Genomic DNA, 19,406 nt, shown 5'->3' with positions numbered 1-19,406 from the left:
TGGGCTCATATGTTTGTTTGTTTTGACTGTTTGTCTAATTCCCTGCTCAAGGTTTGTTCCAAACGATCCACATAAGTGAATTTTATAGACTCTTTACCTTACACCTTTCAATGATCTTTCCTGCTTATTTTAGATACAGATATAGGTGAAGAATCTTTTCTGGTTTTCTAAAATTCAATATATTTTTGTCTAAGTTAGCAGTGAGAAAACGTCACAATGTGTATACTGTACTACTTACAATATTACCTTGCATTAATATAGTGATTAAAATTTACAATAACCATTTTCACACACATGCACTAATTTTTACTGGATCATATTCTTACTGGAAGTAGCTAGAGTGGTCATTGCCCAATTCCCAAGAGCTGTTGGGGTGTCCTGATTAGAGAGGGGATTGAGATGTAAAGCCAGCTGGAATTCCTGGGTCAAGTGGGGACTTGGAGAACTTTTCTGTCTAGCTAGAGGATTGTAAATGCACCAATCAGCACTCTGTAAAAACGCACCAAACAGTGCTCTGTGTCTAGATAAAGGATTGTAAATGCACCAATCAGCACTCTGTAAAAATGCACCAATCAGCACTCTGTGTCTAGACAAAGGATTGTAAATGTGCCAATCAGCACTCTGTAAAAACGCCCCATCAGCTGTGTCTATCTAAAGAATTGTAAATGCACCAATCAGCACTCTGTGTCTAGCTAAAGGATTGTAAATGCACCAATCAGTACTCTGTAAAAATGCACCAATCAGCACTCTGTAAAAACGCACCAATCAGCATTCTGTGTCTAGCTAACGAATTGTAAATGCACCAATCAGCACTCTGTAAAAATGCACCAATCAGCGCTCTGTATCTAGCTAAAGAACTGTAAACCCACCAATCAGCACTCTGCAAAATGGACCAGTCAGCACTCTGCAAAATGGACCAATCAGCAGGACATGGGTGGGGACAGATAAGGGAATAAAAGCTGGCCACACCAGCCAGCAGCAGCAACCTGCTTCGGTCACTTTCCACACTGTGGAAGCTTTGTTCTTTTGCTCTTTACAATAAATATTGCTGCTGCGCACTCTTTGGGTCTGCAACACCCTGCCTCTTTGGGAACATGATCATCTCTTTTGTCCCAGTGTGGATGCTATAGTCCCACTCTAATTTTACCAAGACCCATAACTTCTGAATATGCGGCAAACAGAGTTCCAACTCTTTTGCTTACTTCTCTGATTGTTGACTCTGTCTTCAGTTTTGCTTTTGTATATTTGGTTATATTTTACTTTATTTTTTGAGAGCTGCTTTTAAATTTCCTTCAGAGATCTTAAACATTTGTATGGAAGGATTTCAAATTATTTTATTCTGCTTTCTACATCTCGAGGTCTAGAACTATTTAAAAGAAGCACAGAGGTCAAAGAAAATAAACATAATCTTTTGCTCTGAGAAGAATGCTATATTTACATTGGATCCTTCCAACTGACAGAAGGACTTCCTTATGTATCACTAGGCAAAGACTAGGTCAAAATAATGACATATTTACATAGCAAAAAGCTACTTTTCATCTCTTCATTTACATCCTCATGCATGTGCTGATCCTGATGCATATTGTTTCATATTATTCCATACTCACATCTGAAAATAAATATGCATAGAGTCTGTTTATTTTCACTAGAGTCAGCACCATGATCACATTTTAAATTTTAATAATAAATAACAGAAAGTCTTGAATAAACTTGCTCTAAAGACACATCTGCTGCTGTTGGCATTGCTAATTTGAACAATCCGTTGGTAAGGCAATATTACTCTTCATAGCAATAACAAAAGCAATCCTGTACTTAGAAATTTATCCTACAAGAATAATTCAACTCTCTGTAGTATAATCTGTAATAGCAATAACAGAAAACAACATAAACATCTGAAACAGGGAAATGACTTAGAGAATTGTGATAAAATGTGTGGCTGTTAAAAATGTAAAAAGAATATTTAGAAACATGGATATGCTATAAGTGAAAAGAATACAGAGAGATATACATAATGATTAAACTTAGGTAAAAACGTGTATGATTATGAACAAACTATGAAAAAGGAGAGATTAAATAGTGGAACAGAAATTGGGTTTAGCAGGCCTTCCCATATCTACTGGAGTGAAGCACTGTTGTAAAAAGTCTTGAACAAACCTGCACTCTGGGGTATGTCTCCCCCTCCAAATCCCCAGGGATGGTGGAATTAAAACCTAGAGAGATTGTCTCCTCCTAGTGTAGCACCTGTTAATGTTGAACCCTTTTTCACCGTAGAAACTTTTAGAATTTTTCTCTTTGTGCTTTTTGAATTTAACTATAAAATATATAGGTGTGGTTTTTTTTTCCTTTTTTTCTGGAAAAATTATTATTACTTTTTTGACCATTTTCTCTCTCCCATTTTTTTCTTCTTCTGTTTCTAGAACTCCATTTTAATCGACTGTATATTTTAGTCGTACTTTTGTATTTCTCTATTTATCCTTTTCTACGGCTCTCTGGATCTAGAAGGTCAATCTGATCTTCTAGCTCTTGAATTTATTCTTCAGTTACATCTATCTATGCCTGTATCTATCTACCCACCCTATTACTATATTTCTTTCAGTTATCTTATTTTCCATACCTATTATTTCCTCTCATTTTTTAAAATGTTTTCTGATTTTTGTTTTATATTGCTAACATATTTTATTCTCTTTTTGAGTTTAACTTTAATCCTTATTTTAAATTCTTATACCATGTGTTCCAATATGGTAACTTTGGGTGGTATATGTATTTGTTGTGCTAATTTTCTTTTATGGTGGTTGTGGACCTCAGGATCTAGTTATTTTGGCCTGTGGTCCAGCATGGTATATCAGGGCCCAAGGATGGTGGGGATAGTGTCTAAGTGTGTGTGCGTGTGCACATGTGTACCTGTGTGTGAGAAGGCCTGAATATGAGGAGGAAAGCAACTACCAGGGGAAATAGTGCAATGAGATAAGCCATTGAAGCAAAGTGAGAAGGCCATCTGCATTTAAGAGCTGAATAGCATATAGTGTTAGAGCCTGGGTGGAGTGAGGAAGTTAACCACATTGTGGTAGGGGCAGACAGAACATTTGATATAGAGTGAATAGCCTGTATGTACCAGTGCCTAGGGCTGGGTCCATTGTGAAGGGAGTAATGGCATCAATGGATTACATGCAGAGGATCTAATTACCTAAGTAAATATATTCCATTTAATGTGAAGGCAATTTCTAACTGCTAGAGAAAAGATTTACAAACATGGAAAGATAAATAAAACTCGATATTGATATGTTCTCATGGTTTTATATATATATAATTTATTTTCATTATATTTATATTTAAATTATAAAATTTAATATATTTTAATTATATATTATATATAAAACCAAGAGAACATATGAATTTATATGAATTTATATATTTATATATATAAACCATGAGAACATAGCTATATATGTTTTTGATTGTATATATATATATATATATATCCATGAGAACACACATATATACAAAACCGTGTGTATGTGTGTGTATAACACCCGTGCATATAGATTTAAAAGTAAATACAGATATAAATCTGAGTGTATAGATATATTTTTATATAGTTACATACAAATGTAATATTAAAATGTAACTATATTTTCCTAGTTTTGTTCACTGAGTAGTATGGAGAGAAACAACACTTCAATAGCAATAGATGAATCCAGATCTGGTTTTCTAGACACTATCCTCCACCCAAAGGACCTAGAGTCTTTGGAGAATTGGCTGATAACAGCTGGCACAGGAAAAGTACAAGATGATTTGGTACGTCTTATGGTGCCAAAAACTGAAGAAATACATGAAGAATAATGAGTACATGTCAAAGGACACAGAACCCAGCTGAAGTTGCTATTACTGCCTAACATTTGACAATTTGAGTATTAAGAAACAAATAGTACTGGTTTATAACCTATTGAATCTATTATGAATATAAATCCTAATTAAGTAATGACTCAATACTGGCATGTGTAAATTAAAAAAATCATACCAAGAAATGAATAGAAAAAAGGAAAAAATCTCTTCTTTACAGTGGAATTTCAACTAATAAGTGTAAAGATGATAAAATTACAGCTGGAAGTGGTGGCTCATGCCTGTAATCCTAAAGCTTTGGGAGGATCCCTTGAGGCCAAGAGTTTGAGACCAGCCTGAGCAACATAGCAAGATCTTGTCTCTACAAAAAAAAAAAAAAATAAGCCAGACATGGTGGTGCATGCCTCTAGTCCTAATTACTCAGAGACTGAGGCAAGAGGATCATTTGAGCCAAAGAGTTCAAGGCTGCACTTAGCTAAAATGGTGCCACTGCACTGCAGTGACAGAGTGAAACTGTCTTAAACACAAAATAAAAAAAGGAAGTTGGAAAGTCACCATTGGCATCATCATAGAAATGACTGGGCAACACGTATCAGTGAACACAAATACTAGTGGCTAAAGGTAGCAGTGGTTTGGGGCAGTATGCTACATGATTTCAAATGCTTACTGAGTATAAAAGAAAAAAAATATAAAGTAACTTCAATAGGGAGACCTGGCAGCCACCACCTTAATCAAGTGATCAAAGGTAGTAGCATCACTAGAGATGGGACAAACTGAAGCAGAGTGAGAAGGACATCTGCTTTTAAGAGCTGAAAAACATACCTTGTTAGAGCCTGAGTAGAGTAAGGAAGTTAACTACATCGTGGTAGGGGCAGGTAGAACATTTGATGTAGGGTGAATAGCCCATATTAGACAGTGACGAACGTTGGATCCATTGTGGAGGGAGTAATGGCAGCAAATGATTACAAACAGGGGAACAAATTTTTCCCTGGTACATGGTAATATCATGCACCAGCTCATAAAATGCAATAGGAAAAACATAGTCTCACTCTGTAGTATTACTGTTAAAGATTCAGAGCTTGAATATCCTCATGAGATAACATCAGATAGACCCAGATTGGAGGGACAATACTGTAGATAATTGGTATGGAGTCTTCAAAGGTAGCAAAGCAAAGGAAGTCAAGAAAAGACAGAAACTCTTCCAGGTTGAAGGAAATGGAGGATTTGACAACTTGATGCAATACATGTGCCTAGTTTGGACCCTATTGTAATTTAGGATGTTACTGGGAAAAATGGAAAATGTTTAATTGAGTCTGTGGAATGCATGGTAGTAATGTATCAATGATTAATTTCTGATTGTGATGGTTGCGTCATCTGTGTAGGAGTATGTCATTGTTTGTCAGATGATTCACTGACAAAGTCAGAGATATTCACTATGTTTGTAATTTGCTCTTGAGTAGTTAAGAAAAAATACTTTTACTATTACAACTTTCTGTACATTTATTTCAAGATTTAAAAAAAATTCACCGTTGAAAGTTGTAATTAGAAACTCCTGGAGAACATTTAGGGGCAGTTAATTATTCAAAAAAATTGCTGCGTGTGTGTGTGTGTATTGGTAGTTAAAAATTACATTTCCAGCTCACATTTACCAATTTCTGCCTTTCATGTAAAATTTGATGACAGCTTTAATTACGACATGTGAAGTTTAAAAGATTTCAAGATATAAAAATGTGTTCCACTCAGAGAACATTTGTATTCAAATAGGATGAGGGGTGTCAGAGCTAAGAGACATGAAATAGCTGCCTCTCTCTATCCCTTAATTTCATCATGTGCAGAGAAAAATAACTGCTGCCAATTTTATGGTCCAGAGACAATTCTGTCTTGCATTTTTGTTGCAATTATTAAGAGCCAGATTAATTGGTTCCCAATCTTCTTCTTCCGTGATAACTAACAAAGCTTCATTTTCACCTGTATTGTGAATAATTATACCAAGTATCTAGAAAAAATTCCAATCTTATTTAAAGAGATTTGAAGAATAACACTTGCTGCTAACTCTGAGTCTCAATTCCAATAATTAAGCATTTGTTAGTTTCCTAGGCATAGTTCTTCCAGAGTCTCTAAGTTTAATTGAATATTTGTCCGATTATATATACTTGAGTCCCTTTCTTGTCCACCTGGCTCTAGAAAATAACTTCTTCTAGGATTGGACTTCCAGATTGTTCTTTCATTTTCTTAATTTTCCTGATCCTCACTGTGACTAGAATCTGTTCTAGAGGCACAGTTTTGATGATTGAGATGCTGTGGTCTGCAGCTATCTTTCCTAAATGCCAACTGTTTGCCGGAAAATCTGAATATAAACTGCTTTTGATTCTCTGCCATCATAACTTGTAAACTTTCAATTACATATAGCTATCCCCTGATTGTCTAATACATGCGTACACATTTTCACATCCATATGTGTAAGTACTCATGTGAGCTTGCATACTTTTGGAAAAACAATTAACATTGAATTAAATCGTATTCTTTTTATTTAGTAAAATTATGTAACTAGGAAGATATTTTAAATAATACGAATATGAGAAAAAATAACTTTTACTCTCTTTGTATCCCTCAGAAATGTAAAAATTGACAATTTTTTCTCATCTGTCTACCAAACACTTCCACAAATCATAAATCATAAAATGAATCAGAAGACTAATCACCTGAAGCACTATCTTTGCTGCATATTTTCTATTTGTTCATTCACATCTATTTGCTACCCTCCATTAACCTTACCCCAGGAGAAGTACCTCTAAGAACTACATCTACCTGGTTCTTTTATTCTTTGGCTTCGGGTTTCGTTTACCCAATTGAAGGCATCAACAAGAGGCCAGCAGGTTGGGTTAAGGGAAAGACTGGAGTATTTATTTTCCAGTACCCTCCCTGGCTGTCCACTTTATGCAGTGACAACTCTGCTTGACTAAAAGCCACAGCTCTTCTCTTACAGCTAAAGTACTTGCCTGGTCCTACAACTGCTCTCTCTTCTTGCCCTTTCAGGTTTACAGTAGTCGCAATTACTAGACCTGGTTTAGAGGCAGTAGCAATGGTATCCCTTTTCTGTTTTGCTTTACCTGTCCACACCATGTGCATAAGCACTTGGTTAAATTCTCTTAAATTGCACATTTTTTAGTGTATCCTTTTTTTCTTGATGAAAACCTGATTTATATGCCAATCAGTCTACACAATTTTCCGAGTCCATGTTTGCTGCCAGGAAATAAATGGATGGAAAGGAAGAGAAGATTTTCTTTACTAAAAATATGGTGGGCTAGGATATCAGATTAATCCACTCACTGATAATAACTTATAATGCCAAATAAAATACAAAACAAATCTTGTTAACAGCATCTAAGAATTAGCAAGAAATTAAGAACTTACTAGGTCAAAATTTAAGTTGTGATGGGAACCCAGGTAAATAAAACTATGAGGCTATCTTCAACCTAAGGGAATTTGGTAAACAAAGAGAACCCTTTAATACTGATGGCCTCGTGAGATGCAAAGGTCAGAAGACAAAGTCCTGGGCTTACCAAAACTGGGATGAAGAAGGTGGTTCTAAAAAAAGATTCTTCCTCTATAAAGTAGGAACCCTAAAGTTCTGAACTTCCCCCTCCCTCCCAAGAGACTGCAAAGAAAGTTACCTGACATTAAGCAGAGCAGGGGCATGGCATCTCTAAGAAGTTGTAATTTCTTAGATTAATTATAAAAGAATACAAAATGTATTTATAACTTCTAAATAGTAGAGAGAAAAATTTAATGGCAAACATCTAAATCTAAAGAAAAAATAAAACTCAAGGAAAACAATATGTGATTCAAAGAAGAAACCCTAATTAAGATGAAAACTGTAAGCCTAGGTACATATGAATCACATTAAATGAAAGGGACCAAATGCTCCTATTAAAAGACTATCAGATTGCATTTAAATTGGAAATTATTTGCTATTAATGAGACATATATAAAGGGAAGATACAGGAAGGTTCAAAGCAAAAAATACGTAGCATAAAGATACTAATACAAATAGTGCTACAAAATTAACACTCAAACTTAAAACAAGAATTACTACACATAAGGAATATCACTTCATGTGATAAGTGGTTCAACTATTCCGGAAGATATGATATATTTGAATTTATAAACACCGAAGAAATAATCTCAAAACATATAAAGTGAAAATTGACTAACTACAAGGGAAAATGGACAAATTTATATTCACAGTAGGAGATTTTAACATGAATAATACACAGAATATTTGAACAACCTGATTAAGGAACTTAGTCTAAGTGGCATGTATAGAATAGACAATTACACAGCGTACATTCATTTCAAATACTCATAGAACACTGATGATACCCTGAACCATAAAGAAGACCGCAAATAATTGAATTATGAAGAGGAAACAACATATTCTAATGAAAATTCAGTTGCTTATGCTCTGCTTATGATATTCTCGGAAGAATATCATATCATAATGCCAAATAACATACAAGTGCCAAATGCATGACAGAGTCATAAAGAGAGGCTACGTCCAACTTGAATGAAACCCTAAAGAGCTTTTGGTGGAGAATATAACACTTGCACTGAACCTTAAGAATTTAGAGGGTAATGGGCCTTTACAACTTAGAGACACAGACATGCAAGACATATTTGGATAACACTGAACAGAATAATAAGGAGAAATATTGGATACTTGCAAGGAATAGCAGAATACAGAAACACAAAGGCAGTGAGGAATCTGTGCAAGTTTTTGTTTAGTAAATGACAGTGTTGGTCCATAACATAAAAATATAAAGATAGGGTGTACGCTAGTGGATTTTATCACACATATAAACTCCAAAGTTTAGTTGGAATTTCTATAATTTGTAAAAAGTGACAGGTATTTGAAAAATGATATGCTAAGAATATAAGAAGCTGTAAAATCGTTGAGAAATATTGAAAAAGTAGAAAACACTTGTTAAAGTAATTTTGCTTCCAAGTGTACATCTCAGGTTGTCTTTAAGTCTTTTAGCAAACAAACAAAAACTCTAGACTGTATCCCAGCTGAATCATTTCTAAAATCAAAACTGTTGAGACAGAATCCTGGAAACTTGAGAAGTTCTGGGTGAATGTCAGATCTGCGTCACCTTTGGTAAGCCCAGCCTGCACTCCCCAGGAAACAGAGAATTGACTCTACTTTCTGTGGACTTTGGACAATAGGTTCCCCCCTACGCTCACTCCATTTAAGATCCCTGATGAACAGTCCTTCAAAGTGAATTCTGAAGCTCTTTTTCCTTTTGTCCAAGGACTTCAGACTGGCAGCTCATGAATGTTGATCTTTAGTTCTACGAAATACTCCGTTATCAGCTCCTACCTCAGACTCCTAGGTTCACTATGTAACTGACTGCGTGAAGACAGTTGATCTGGCATTTGTCTCCACACATATCAGTTCTTCGTAAAGAGTTCTAGCTCCCTGAATTATTCAGATAAAGAACAGCCATCATATCTATATGCATGCTATATAGAAGCTATCTGCACAAATTAAAATTTTCCCCATTTCTTCTGAATATTTTCCTCCATGTTGATTGGAAAAGCCTAATCAATATTATTAAAGCCCACTCTGCTCAAAAACAAGTTTTTAGTTTTCCCTTTCTTTTTTTTCTTTTAAGGCCTACTAAAAAATACCTAGTTTTGTTGTAGCCAAAAAGGTTTGTCATTTGTTATGTTGGAACTTAAAGGAAGCCATGTCATATAAGATCATACTACTCCATTGTCTACCAAGATAAATTGATAGGTAGGTGGATAGAGGGAGAGAAAGACACAGCAAGAGAGAGAGAGAGAGAGAATCTGAAGACATTCTTTAATGAGAATAGCATAATGTACTGGATCTTCTCACATGGAGCAATTCTGTGGCTGCTCCGAACACATTGATTAGTTTCATATGTAAGAATACACAATGTTGGATTCAATTGTACTAACATTTCCTTTTAATAGATATTTCTTGAAAAGCTAAAAGGCACCATTTGCCAATAAATATTTGTGTAACTACAACTTGTAGATAATATGTTCAATACATGCTTTTAAATTTGTACTCAAGAAATGCTAGTAATGCATTGTTTCAAGTAACTACTAACAGATTAGGAAGATAGATTTTCAAAATGCATTAGAAATACGTAAAAATTATAAACAAGATGATCGGTTAGACACTATGTCATTTTAATAATAAAAGTAATTTTCATAAAAATATAGAATTGTAAATAAGGAAATAATAGGAAATAAGGAAATAATAGCACTTGAATATCCACTTGAAGAGACATCATCCAAATTTATTTATGTAAAATTTTGTCATCACTGATAAGTTCTAAGCAACATGTAAACAATTATTTTTTCAAAATAAGTGAATCATCATATATTTTTAACTTGATTCATTTATATTTTTCACGCTAAATTACATTAATGGATTTTAAAATTTCTTTTTCCCTTTTAATTATTATAGTCATGAATTTTAACCACAAGCTCAGATTGATATGTGAAAATTAAGCTTTCCATGTTTTGACTGAACTTCAAAGACAAATATTGACAATACGTTGAATGAATGCGTCAGGTCTACAAAGAAAAAGACCATTCAAAATGAAATGGAGTCAGTATCCAATTATCTAAACGATGCAAACAGTCTATTTAAGGAGGAACTTTTCTCATGATTCTTTTTCCATTCCTTATACTTTTTTTTTTTTTAGTTCTCGCAGAGATACAAATGCCCAGCTGTCCACTTCAATTTGCCGAGCCTATCTCATGCATGAAGGCATTTAATTCTTTTGTTTAGTTTAAGTGTTATGGTTTGTATCAGTTAGATAGCTTTTAGTTGCAACTAACCAAAAACCAAATATAAATAGGCTGAAACAAAGGAGTAATGTATTGACTCATATATATTAAAAGTTCCATAGATTTGGCTTCAGACAAGGCTTTATTTAGGGCTCTAATCATATAAATAAGGGTTTCGTTTTCTCTCTCTCTTTCTCCGTCTTTCCCCACACCTTCTCTCTATCTCTATTTCTATCTTTCTCTCCCCTTTACTCATCTGACCCCTTCCTATGTTGACTTTATTTTCAGGTAGGATGCATTCCCATGGTCTTAAGATGGCTAGAGAAAGATCCCAGAGCTACACGGTTTCTTGTTCACTTTTAATGATGAAGCAAGTCATTACTTAAAGTTTGTAAACTGAGTCTTGGCCAGACTTGTACCATCCTTGAACTACATTTGCTTTCTCAACATCCATTTGCTAATTTCCCTTTTTGAACTGTTGCCAGCATTTCCCATCAACATTTTATGAGTAGCTTTGGCAATATCCCTAGACATAGATTCTGGTTGACTCAAGTCTATTGACAGACTACATCAACTATATTATGATGATTGGGTCAAGGATAATCCAAGTCTGGACAAACAGGACCAAGACTCAATTTCTGAAATTTGAACAATGACTCACTTTAACACTAGAAGTATTAAATGTAGTCCTTGATTTGGTAGTAGAAAAACTCTATTACATTTTTGCCTGGATTTTAGAGAATTTTGAATTAGTGTGCATAAAGGGTTAAATGGGTAGGATAAATAATTAGTGGATTCTCACACATATTCTTAATGTGCCCATTCCCAACTTGTTGAGTGAAGATTTTCTGACATTAAAGATCAGGGCTATACTTAGAAAATTTAACAATATGTTATAATTATAATATGTTTTAAATTATTTCTTTTATCCTTAAATAATAAGCATTGCTGTTATTGCTTAAAATTATAGTACCTCATTCAGTATCCTTTTCATGTTCCATCCTGATATACATCACTGTGAATAATTAATGCATCTTATAGTATCTATGAGGAAACTTAATTATCTCAGAAAAACTATGAGCATTATTGTCCAAAACATTAGGGTAAGGGGTTATAATCCTACATTAAATTCAGTTTAATGTAGGATTATATGTTAATATAGAATTATATATTTAGATTTTCCAGTACTGATTTATCAGACTCAGTGAGACTGTTCAATCAGCATTTGGAAAATTTAAATGTATATTCTGTATTTTAAAAAATAAATAACTCATTATAACATGAAAGGTCTTCCCAATGATTTAAATATATCTTTTTGAATTTAAAAAAAAAATACCAATTTTTCAAAAAACAACAATATCCATGAGAACAATTTCATATGTCATAATCCCTTAGAAAGTAGGCCTATCTTTCTTGCTTTCACACGGGTGTATCTCTCAACTCTTCTTGTAGGCTTCATGCCTGTTGTTAATTTATTATGGAAATGCAGCTGGAGAGTGTCATCTTGCTTTGCAAGGACATTATTCTGCATATTAAGAAGAAAATTAAGGCTGGGCGCGGTGGCTCACGCCTGTAATCCCAGCACTTTGGGAGGCCGAGGTGGGCGGATCACAAGGTCAGGAGATCGAGACCATCCTGGTTAACACGGTGAGACCCCGTCTCTACTAAAAATACAAAAAATTAGCCGGGCATGGTGGCGGGCACCTGTAGTCCCAGCTACTTGGGAGGCTGAGGCAGGAGAATGGTGTGAACTCAGGAGGCGGAGCTTGCAGTGAGCCGAGACTGTGCCACTGCACTGCAGTCTGGGAGACAGAGTGAGACTCTGTCTCAAAAAAAAAAAAAGAAGAAGAAAATTAATGTTAGGCCAGGCACAATGGCTCATGCCTATAATCCCAGCACTTAAGGAGACAAGCAGGAGGATTGCTTGAGCCCAGGAATTTGAGACTAGCCCTGGCAACATAGTAAGATCCTGTCTCTACAACAAGATTTAAAAGTTAGCTGGGTGTAGTGTCATGTGCCTGTAGCCCTAGCTACTCGGAAGGCTGAAGCAAGAGGATCACTTGAGCCCAGGGGGTTGAGGCTGCAGTGAACCATGACCATGCCACTGCACTCCAGCCTGGGCAATAGAGTAAGACATGTCTACATTTTTTAAAAAAAGTAGTTATTTGATAACAAAGATACTTCTTAATAGTTACGTAACATTTTACAACATACAAAAAAATTAATCCAGTTATGGTGGCTCATATTTATAATCCTAGCACCTTGGGAGGCTGAGGCAGGAGGACCATTTGATCTGGGGAGCTCAAGACCAGCCTGGGCAACTTAGCCAGACCCTGTGGCTACAAAAATATATACTTTTTAAATTAGTCTAGTGTGGTGGCACACACCTGTAGTCCTAGCTACTTGGGAGGCTGAGGTAGGAGAATTGCTTCAGCTCAGGAGTTTGAGGCTGCAGTGAGCTATGATTAAGCCACTTGCACTCTAGCCCTGATGACAGAGCAAGACCTTGTCTCAAAAAATATATAACATAACATATAACACAAAAAAATTTTAAAAAAGAATTGATACACATATCATACTTTGATTCTCACAACTATTTAAGATGATAAAGTTGTAGCTATTTTTTGTAGCTGCAGACATAGAGGTTTCCAGTGGGAGGTGACATAGGAGAGGGCATGGAGCTAGCACAGAGACTGTCAGTTCCTTGAGGGCAGGACAGTGGCTGGAATGTATTGGGGGCTCTGTATTGAATTAATTAATTATTTAAATCCGGGCTTAAATATGGTCTTTTACAAGTCCAGTGCCTCTTACAACTACACTATTATTTTGGTGTTGTTTACATATTTTAACAAATAGAGCCCAAAATCAATTTGTTGGGCTCAGACTAAATGGCAGAAACAAAACAAAACAAAACAGAAAGCTCCTCGAGTGCTTCTGCACTCCTGCTTTGAGGACATTGGCTTATTACTGTTTTCTAATTTTCCCACCTTGTTTAATTGGTAATCAGTTTAGAGGCTCTCAATCTACAGGATTTTGAAAAGCACATGTCCCTAACAGAGAAATCCTTAATGTATTCAGATTTTTTTTGTACATATTTCTTCAACATATTTTCTTTTTTGTATGCTTTTGTTGTCAAGAGAAAAACAGTTGAGATAAAACATGACTATTGAGCCCAGAGGTCTGGACACAAAAAAGAGCCCACAAGGTGTAGTTCCTAGCAAATAGATATAAATTTAACAAATTGTAAAGAGAGTCTTTTCTTTAGAACCCTAATGCTGAGGCTGGAGGCAGGAACTAGATGCAGCCCAAGGCTTTCATCCCTCCACAGGTAGCTTAACTACTTCAGTTTCATCCTACGTGGTTCAACAAGGCCTGACAAACTGCACTGCAGTACAAGAAGCATCTCTCGGGCGATGATGCGTATAGACAGAGGGATTTTTTAGTCAATTGCAGGAATTAGGCTTTAATGCTTTATACTAAAAGACTTCATACCCCAGATAGTTGCCTGCTATCCACTGAATCTTGGCAGGCAATGAGACTGCTGAAGCTGAAACCGGGAAGCTATGTTAAGCAGATTTTCATGAATGTACAAAAATGCTTTATTTATAAAGCTACTTTTCTTTGTAGCAGTTCAAAATGGTTTCTTTTTCTAATCTCTCATTTTGGTCAACTCTCAGTCTCTATCAAAATTACTTTCCAAACATGCTGCTAAAGAGCCACAGAAGAAAATAATGCTCACTTCATCAAAAGTCAATGTTTTTGAAAAGAATAATCCTACATACATCAATTTAGGAGATTAAAAATGATCATGGTCTTTTCAAAAACTGTAAAATACAGAGAACGACATTAAATACTTTACCATTATTTGGAAGCTCTAGAGGGCTACACGCTTCATTTTTGGTTCTAGCTTTTGGCGAAGAGATCAGTTTTGCAACGAGGGATGCAGAGATGGGCTGCACTAATAGAGAGGTGAGGTTTGATCGGCTTTGTCTAAAACTTTCATCTGTATTCAAAAGACAAAGGAAGATAATCCTTAGTAAACAGAAATTTAAAACACTTAAGGAAAAGTTATCTGTAATAAGTATTTAAATTATGACTGGTAAGTTTATATTCATTCACTTGTTTATCTACTCGTTAGTTATACCCTGTTTACTTATTAACATTATTGGAGATACCTAATAAAAATTTAGTCCAAATATAATGACATATCCTAGTTAAAGATGGCAGATTGCACATATGCACTTACCTCCATTGTCCCATAAAACTCCACTAAAATGATGACAAAAGAATGAGAAAGCATAAAGGTACAGGGGCCAGGAGAATAGATAGTAATAAGATTCTAGTTGGAAAGCAGATATGTAAGTGTCAGTGATGTAAGACCTGAGGGGGAAACCTAAAACCTAAGTTCTTAGTAGGGAAGCTGAGAATGCTGTTTGTACCACCGAACAAAGAAAGGGTTAGAAATTATCAATACCAGGTACCTATTAAAGTAGGGTTGCAAAAGAGACCAGAAACAGGAGGATTTGATGCAATTCTGATTGTGAAATGGCTTGTTCTCTGGAATCCTCATGTACCCAGTCAGTGTGGGTGCCTGTTCCTTCCTCACTTCAGCAGAAAACTGAGAGTGAGAGAGTGAACAGGGAGACACCAAATACAGCAAGCAACATCACACTTTAAAGAGGATGGTGTCGGCCTGGCGCGGTGGTTCATGGCTGTAATCCCAGTACTTTGGGAGGCCAAGGCGGGAGGATCACTTGAGGTCAGGATTTCAAGACTAGCCTGGCCAATAAGGTGAAACCCCGTGCATAATAAAAGTATAAAACTTAGCTGGGTATGGTGGTGCACGCCTGTAATCTCGGCTACTCAGGAGGCCGAGGCAGGAGAATAGCTTGAACTCGGGAGGCGGAGGTTGCAGTGAGTCAAGGCCATGCTACTTGCACTCCAGCCCGGGTGACAGAGTGAGACACAGTCCCCCCCTCCCCCCCCAAAAAAAGTTGTCATGATTGCCAGGACCCCTCAGATGTTTTCTCTTTTGGCATACAGAAACCTTCTCTCCAGGTAGGGTAATAGAAGGTTCACTCTTAGCAAATATGATGAGATCAATAGAAAATATCTAAAAATACCAAAAACAGGTCTATCAATAAAAGAAACAACTCACCCACAACATCCTCCATTGAAATTTATCAGTCAATAAATCCCAGTCATATACAGAACTTCAACTCAACTTAATTTTGTTATCCTTAAGTAAGAGATCTCAGCCAAGGGCAACCCTAGGCTGGCCCCTCGGCAGCAGACCTAGTGAGGATGATGGCAGGTAGTCAGCAGAGCTGGGGAGGGAGGTCTCTAGGAAGAACAGATTAATGAGAATACCAGATGTGTGCTAACATATTGAGAGAATATTTACAGTAAGATCAGAGTGTAAGGGTTTGAAGAATGTCTAGCTATAAAGAAAAATAAGAAACCTATAAAGGGAGACAACTATTAGCTTAAAGGGACCAAAAGTTGTGCAAGAAGAAATTTAATCATTGAACAATATGTATAATATTTACATAGTCATAATAATATAAATAATGACTGTTGATTTAACACAAAAATGATCCTTTTTAGGAAAAAGGAGAAAAGGGAAAAAGTCAGGCAGTGATGTACATGAAACTTGTGAAAGTTAAGTCTCTATCTCTCAAAGTGGTAAGTCAATATAATGGATAAAACTGAAAAACAAACTCCAACACATAACCGAGCAGAAGGAAGGTAAATATAAAAGGTAAGTAGCTACTAAAGATGTTAAAAACAATTACATATTTGCCCTGGGGAGTTAAAAAGAGAGGAGAGAAGAGACACAGGGTAGAGGAGGAGAAGGTGACATTTTTATAAATGAAACCTGTAGAAATATTTGACTATTTACATGAACTAAATTAATCTATAACTTCAAAAAATAAAAAATAAAAATAAGATAAAACAGTTATAATAACACAAGTACAAAAAAGTACACGAATAGAATAGAGACAATGGAGAGAGCAAACTATGCTTAAGGAAATAACGAATACTTATTCAGTTTATATATTTTTACTGACTCAGAAAAGGAAATACCCAACAGAATGACTCTATCAGGCAGCCTGTGATGTTTTCAAATGCAGTGCTATATTTTTCAGAACTTTTATTAGGGAAAATAAGTGCTAACGGTTTTTCTCAGAATTTAATTGACGGGACTTCAGAGGGTGCAGAGCTCGATGATACTGGTATCCAGGCTACAGGAGGAGGTAGATTATAAATAAGAAAATATGTTACACGAGTGTTTCCTTAATTTATCATCTGGAAGACCACAAGGCTAAAATATTATATTTAGCTTAGGCCTATGGCAGCCGTGGAAGTCATGGCTTTGAAGAAAAAATAATAAAGATTTAAGCTTAGAATCCATTTTGTTATATAAGAGCAGTGCCGGCCTCATAATTTCATTGCTCTGTTATATAGATAACAGTGCATTCGGACCACAGCGTAGGTCATTATTTCCCAACAGTTTTCACATTCATGGAACCACAAGTGGCTATATAATTTGCAGGACCCACAGTGAAATGACAATGTGGGACTTCTTGTTTAAAAAGTATGAAGAATTTCCATATGGCAATAGGAGAGCATTAAATCAAGCGTGGGGCCCTTTGGAAAGGGGACTCTGTGAGACGGCACAGGTGGCATGCCAAGGTACCAGGCCCTGCATAATTTATGTAGAAGAATGCTAATAGTTGTACAACCTACTGAGGTAAACCAAAGGAGATTTTCAGATATAGGAAGCTGCTCTCAGCCAAAAGTGATGAGCCTCAAGTCTCCTACTGCTCCTGGCTGCACTTGAGGACAAATTGATTCATGTTTCAAAGCATAGACAATGTCTGTACAAACTAGCTGGGAAACGCTGGGATAGCCATCTGGTTTTCCCAGTATGTGTTTTCTCTCTCAGCCATTACCTTTGGAGCTTTTAATGTGCATGAGATAATGAAATAATATTGATGCACAATGTGCTGTCTACCATTTCGAAGTTTTCATGATTGTGGAAACTTCTTAAGACGCTGTATGATTGCACCTCTCCCCAGTTCAAACACCAAACTCTTTAGCTTGCCATTCAAAGCCCTTCATGATCCCAAACCTTATACTTCAATATTACTTCCTATCAGTTTTCTTCATACATCTTAAGCAAAATCTTAAGCTATACCCTTACATAATCCATGAGCCACATCCCCCATGTTTTTGCTTAAGCCATTCCTCTTACTTCACTTGTTTTTCTCATGCATCACATGCGTCTAAAGTACTCAGTTCCTTCAAAGCCCAACTTACAAGTCATCTTCTGCGTGAAGCTTTCTCTGGCACCCTCAGCTCTGTGTGTTATATCTGCACCTTTTTTTGCAATGCTTGCTATTTTCAGTTAACATTATCACTATGTAAAATCACTGTTTGTTCCCTCTGAACTATAAATTCTTGAAAGCAAGGACCAAGTCACTTACATCATTGTATGATACACAATGCCTGGCACCTTGTCAGGTACATAACAGGAGTTCAATAATTCATAGAAGAAAAAAGAATCAACAAATGTTTGAAAAATAATCTTAATGCCTATGTCTTAATGGTTTTCTGAGTCCTGCCAAAATTGAGCTGGTGTATGAAGAATAAATTATAATTCTATGCTTGCTATATAGTTATGCTTTCTCCCTGGCTAACTAATACTCTCCCCCAGCAGACATATTAAATAAACTTTCAAACCCGTCTATCCCTATCAATTCGCTGATTATCCTTGCCCTAAAATTAACTTTTGTAGATAAAAAGTCTTTAAATAAATAAAATCATCTTTAAGATATATTTATGTTAATAAAAAATCAATAACTGCATTCCATTTTTCTCTAGAATGCTCTATTAAGCTTATGAAGCAATACATTTAAATGTTAAATATGAGTGAACCCTAAACCGTAATTGAACATACCCAAATCTTTGATTTTTTTGTGCTGCATGACTGATAGACTTGCATTAGTTTTGAAATATCTAAAGTAAGTGCCTCATTAATTTTTTACCTTCAGCTTAATGGAAATTTGACAAACAGTTCACTTCTGAGAGCAGATACTAAAAGCAGGACTTTACACGACACTAAGATTAAATTATAGACAGAAGTTATTTTTAAAACAAACCTATGTCTATTGAAGAAGAGCTGAGAGAAGAGTTTTATTTTCTTACATTATTAAGAGGTTTTGAACAAAGATAAACACATGTACTATTTTTATTCAGTGATATTTTAAAGCATATTTATGAACTATAAGAATCCATTAGATATGAGATGAAAATTAAATGGATTATGTGCCTCGAAAGAAAGGATACCATACAAAAAAGACTGCGACACTACATTTTAGCACTTTAACTTTCAGCTTGCAGCATTTATATCATACTCTGTACCTTGTTTATGTTTCATAAAGACTGAGGGGGACCAACTTTTATTTTAGTAGCTAGCTAATTCTCTGTTCACGTTATGCACTCTTTGTAATCCAGATAAAGACTCAAACAGACCCATTACATCAATAATTCAATCCCTGATTCAATGCTACATGTGCATAGTATAATGAGAAAACTGGATAAAGTCCTAAGCCTGACTCCGTCATTGACTCACTGTTTGAAATGTTACAAATAAATAATTTCACTACGATACTATTGTCATCTCTACCAAGGTGACACCAAAGTGTCTTCACTACTGAAATAAAAATAGTATA

At 35.6% G+C, this 19,406-nt stretch overlaps 1 protein-coding gene across 16 annotated transcripts in view; it reads right to left on the bottom strand.

Annotated features, from left to right (window-relative positions):
* The window catches only part of NAALADL2 (N-acetylated alpha-linked acidic dipeptidase like 2), a 1,364,432-nt gene that overhangs the window by 342,436 nt on the left and 1,002,590 nt on the right, over window positions 1-19,406 (bottom strand). For 10 of the 16 annotated variants that reach the window (XM_063704380.1, XM_063704381.1, XM_063704382.1 and 7 more), the window contains one exon: window positions 14,528-14,671. The exons of the other annotated variants lie outside the window; for them this stretch is intronic. In XM_063704380.1, coding sequence (XP_063560450.1) covers window positions 14,528-14,671 — 144 coding nt within the window. The remainder of the gene's footprint in view (window positions 1-14,527; window positions 14,672-19,406) is intronic. 16 annotated transcript variants of the gene reach the window in all.

The sequence above is a fragment of the Gorilla gorilla genome, chromosome 2 (assembly GCF_029281585.2).
Source record: "Gorilla gorilla gorilla isolate KB3781 chromosome 2, NHGRI_mGorGor1-v2.1_pri, whole genome shotgun sequence".
NCBI lineage: Eukaryota > Metazoa > Chordata > Mammalia > Primates > Hominidae > Gorilla > Gorilla gorilla.
The sequence above is the reverse complement of the archived record's forward strand: the minus strand, read 5'-3'. Positions and strand labels throughout refer to the sequence as shown.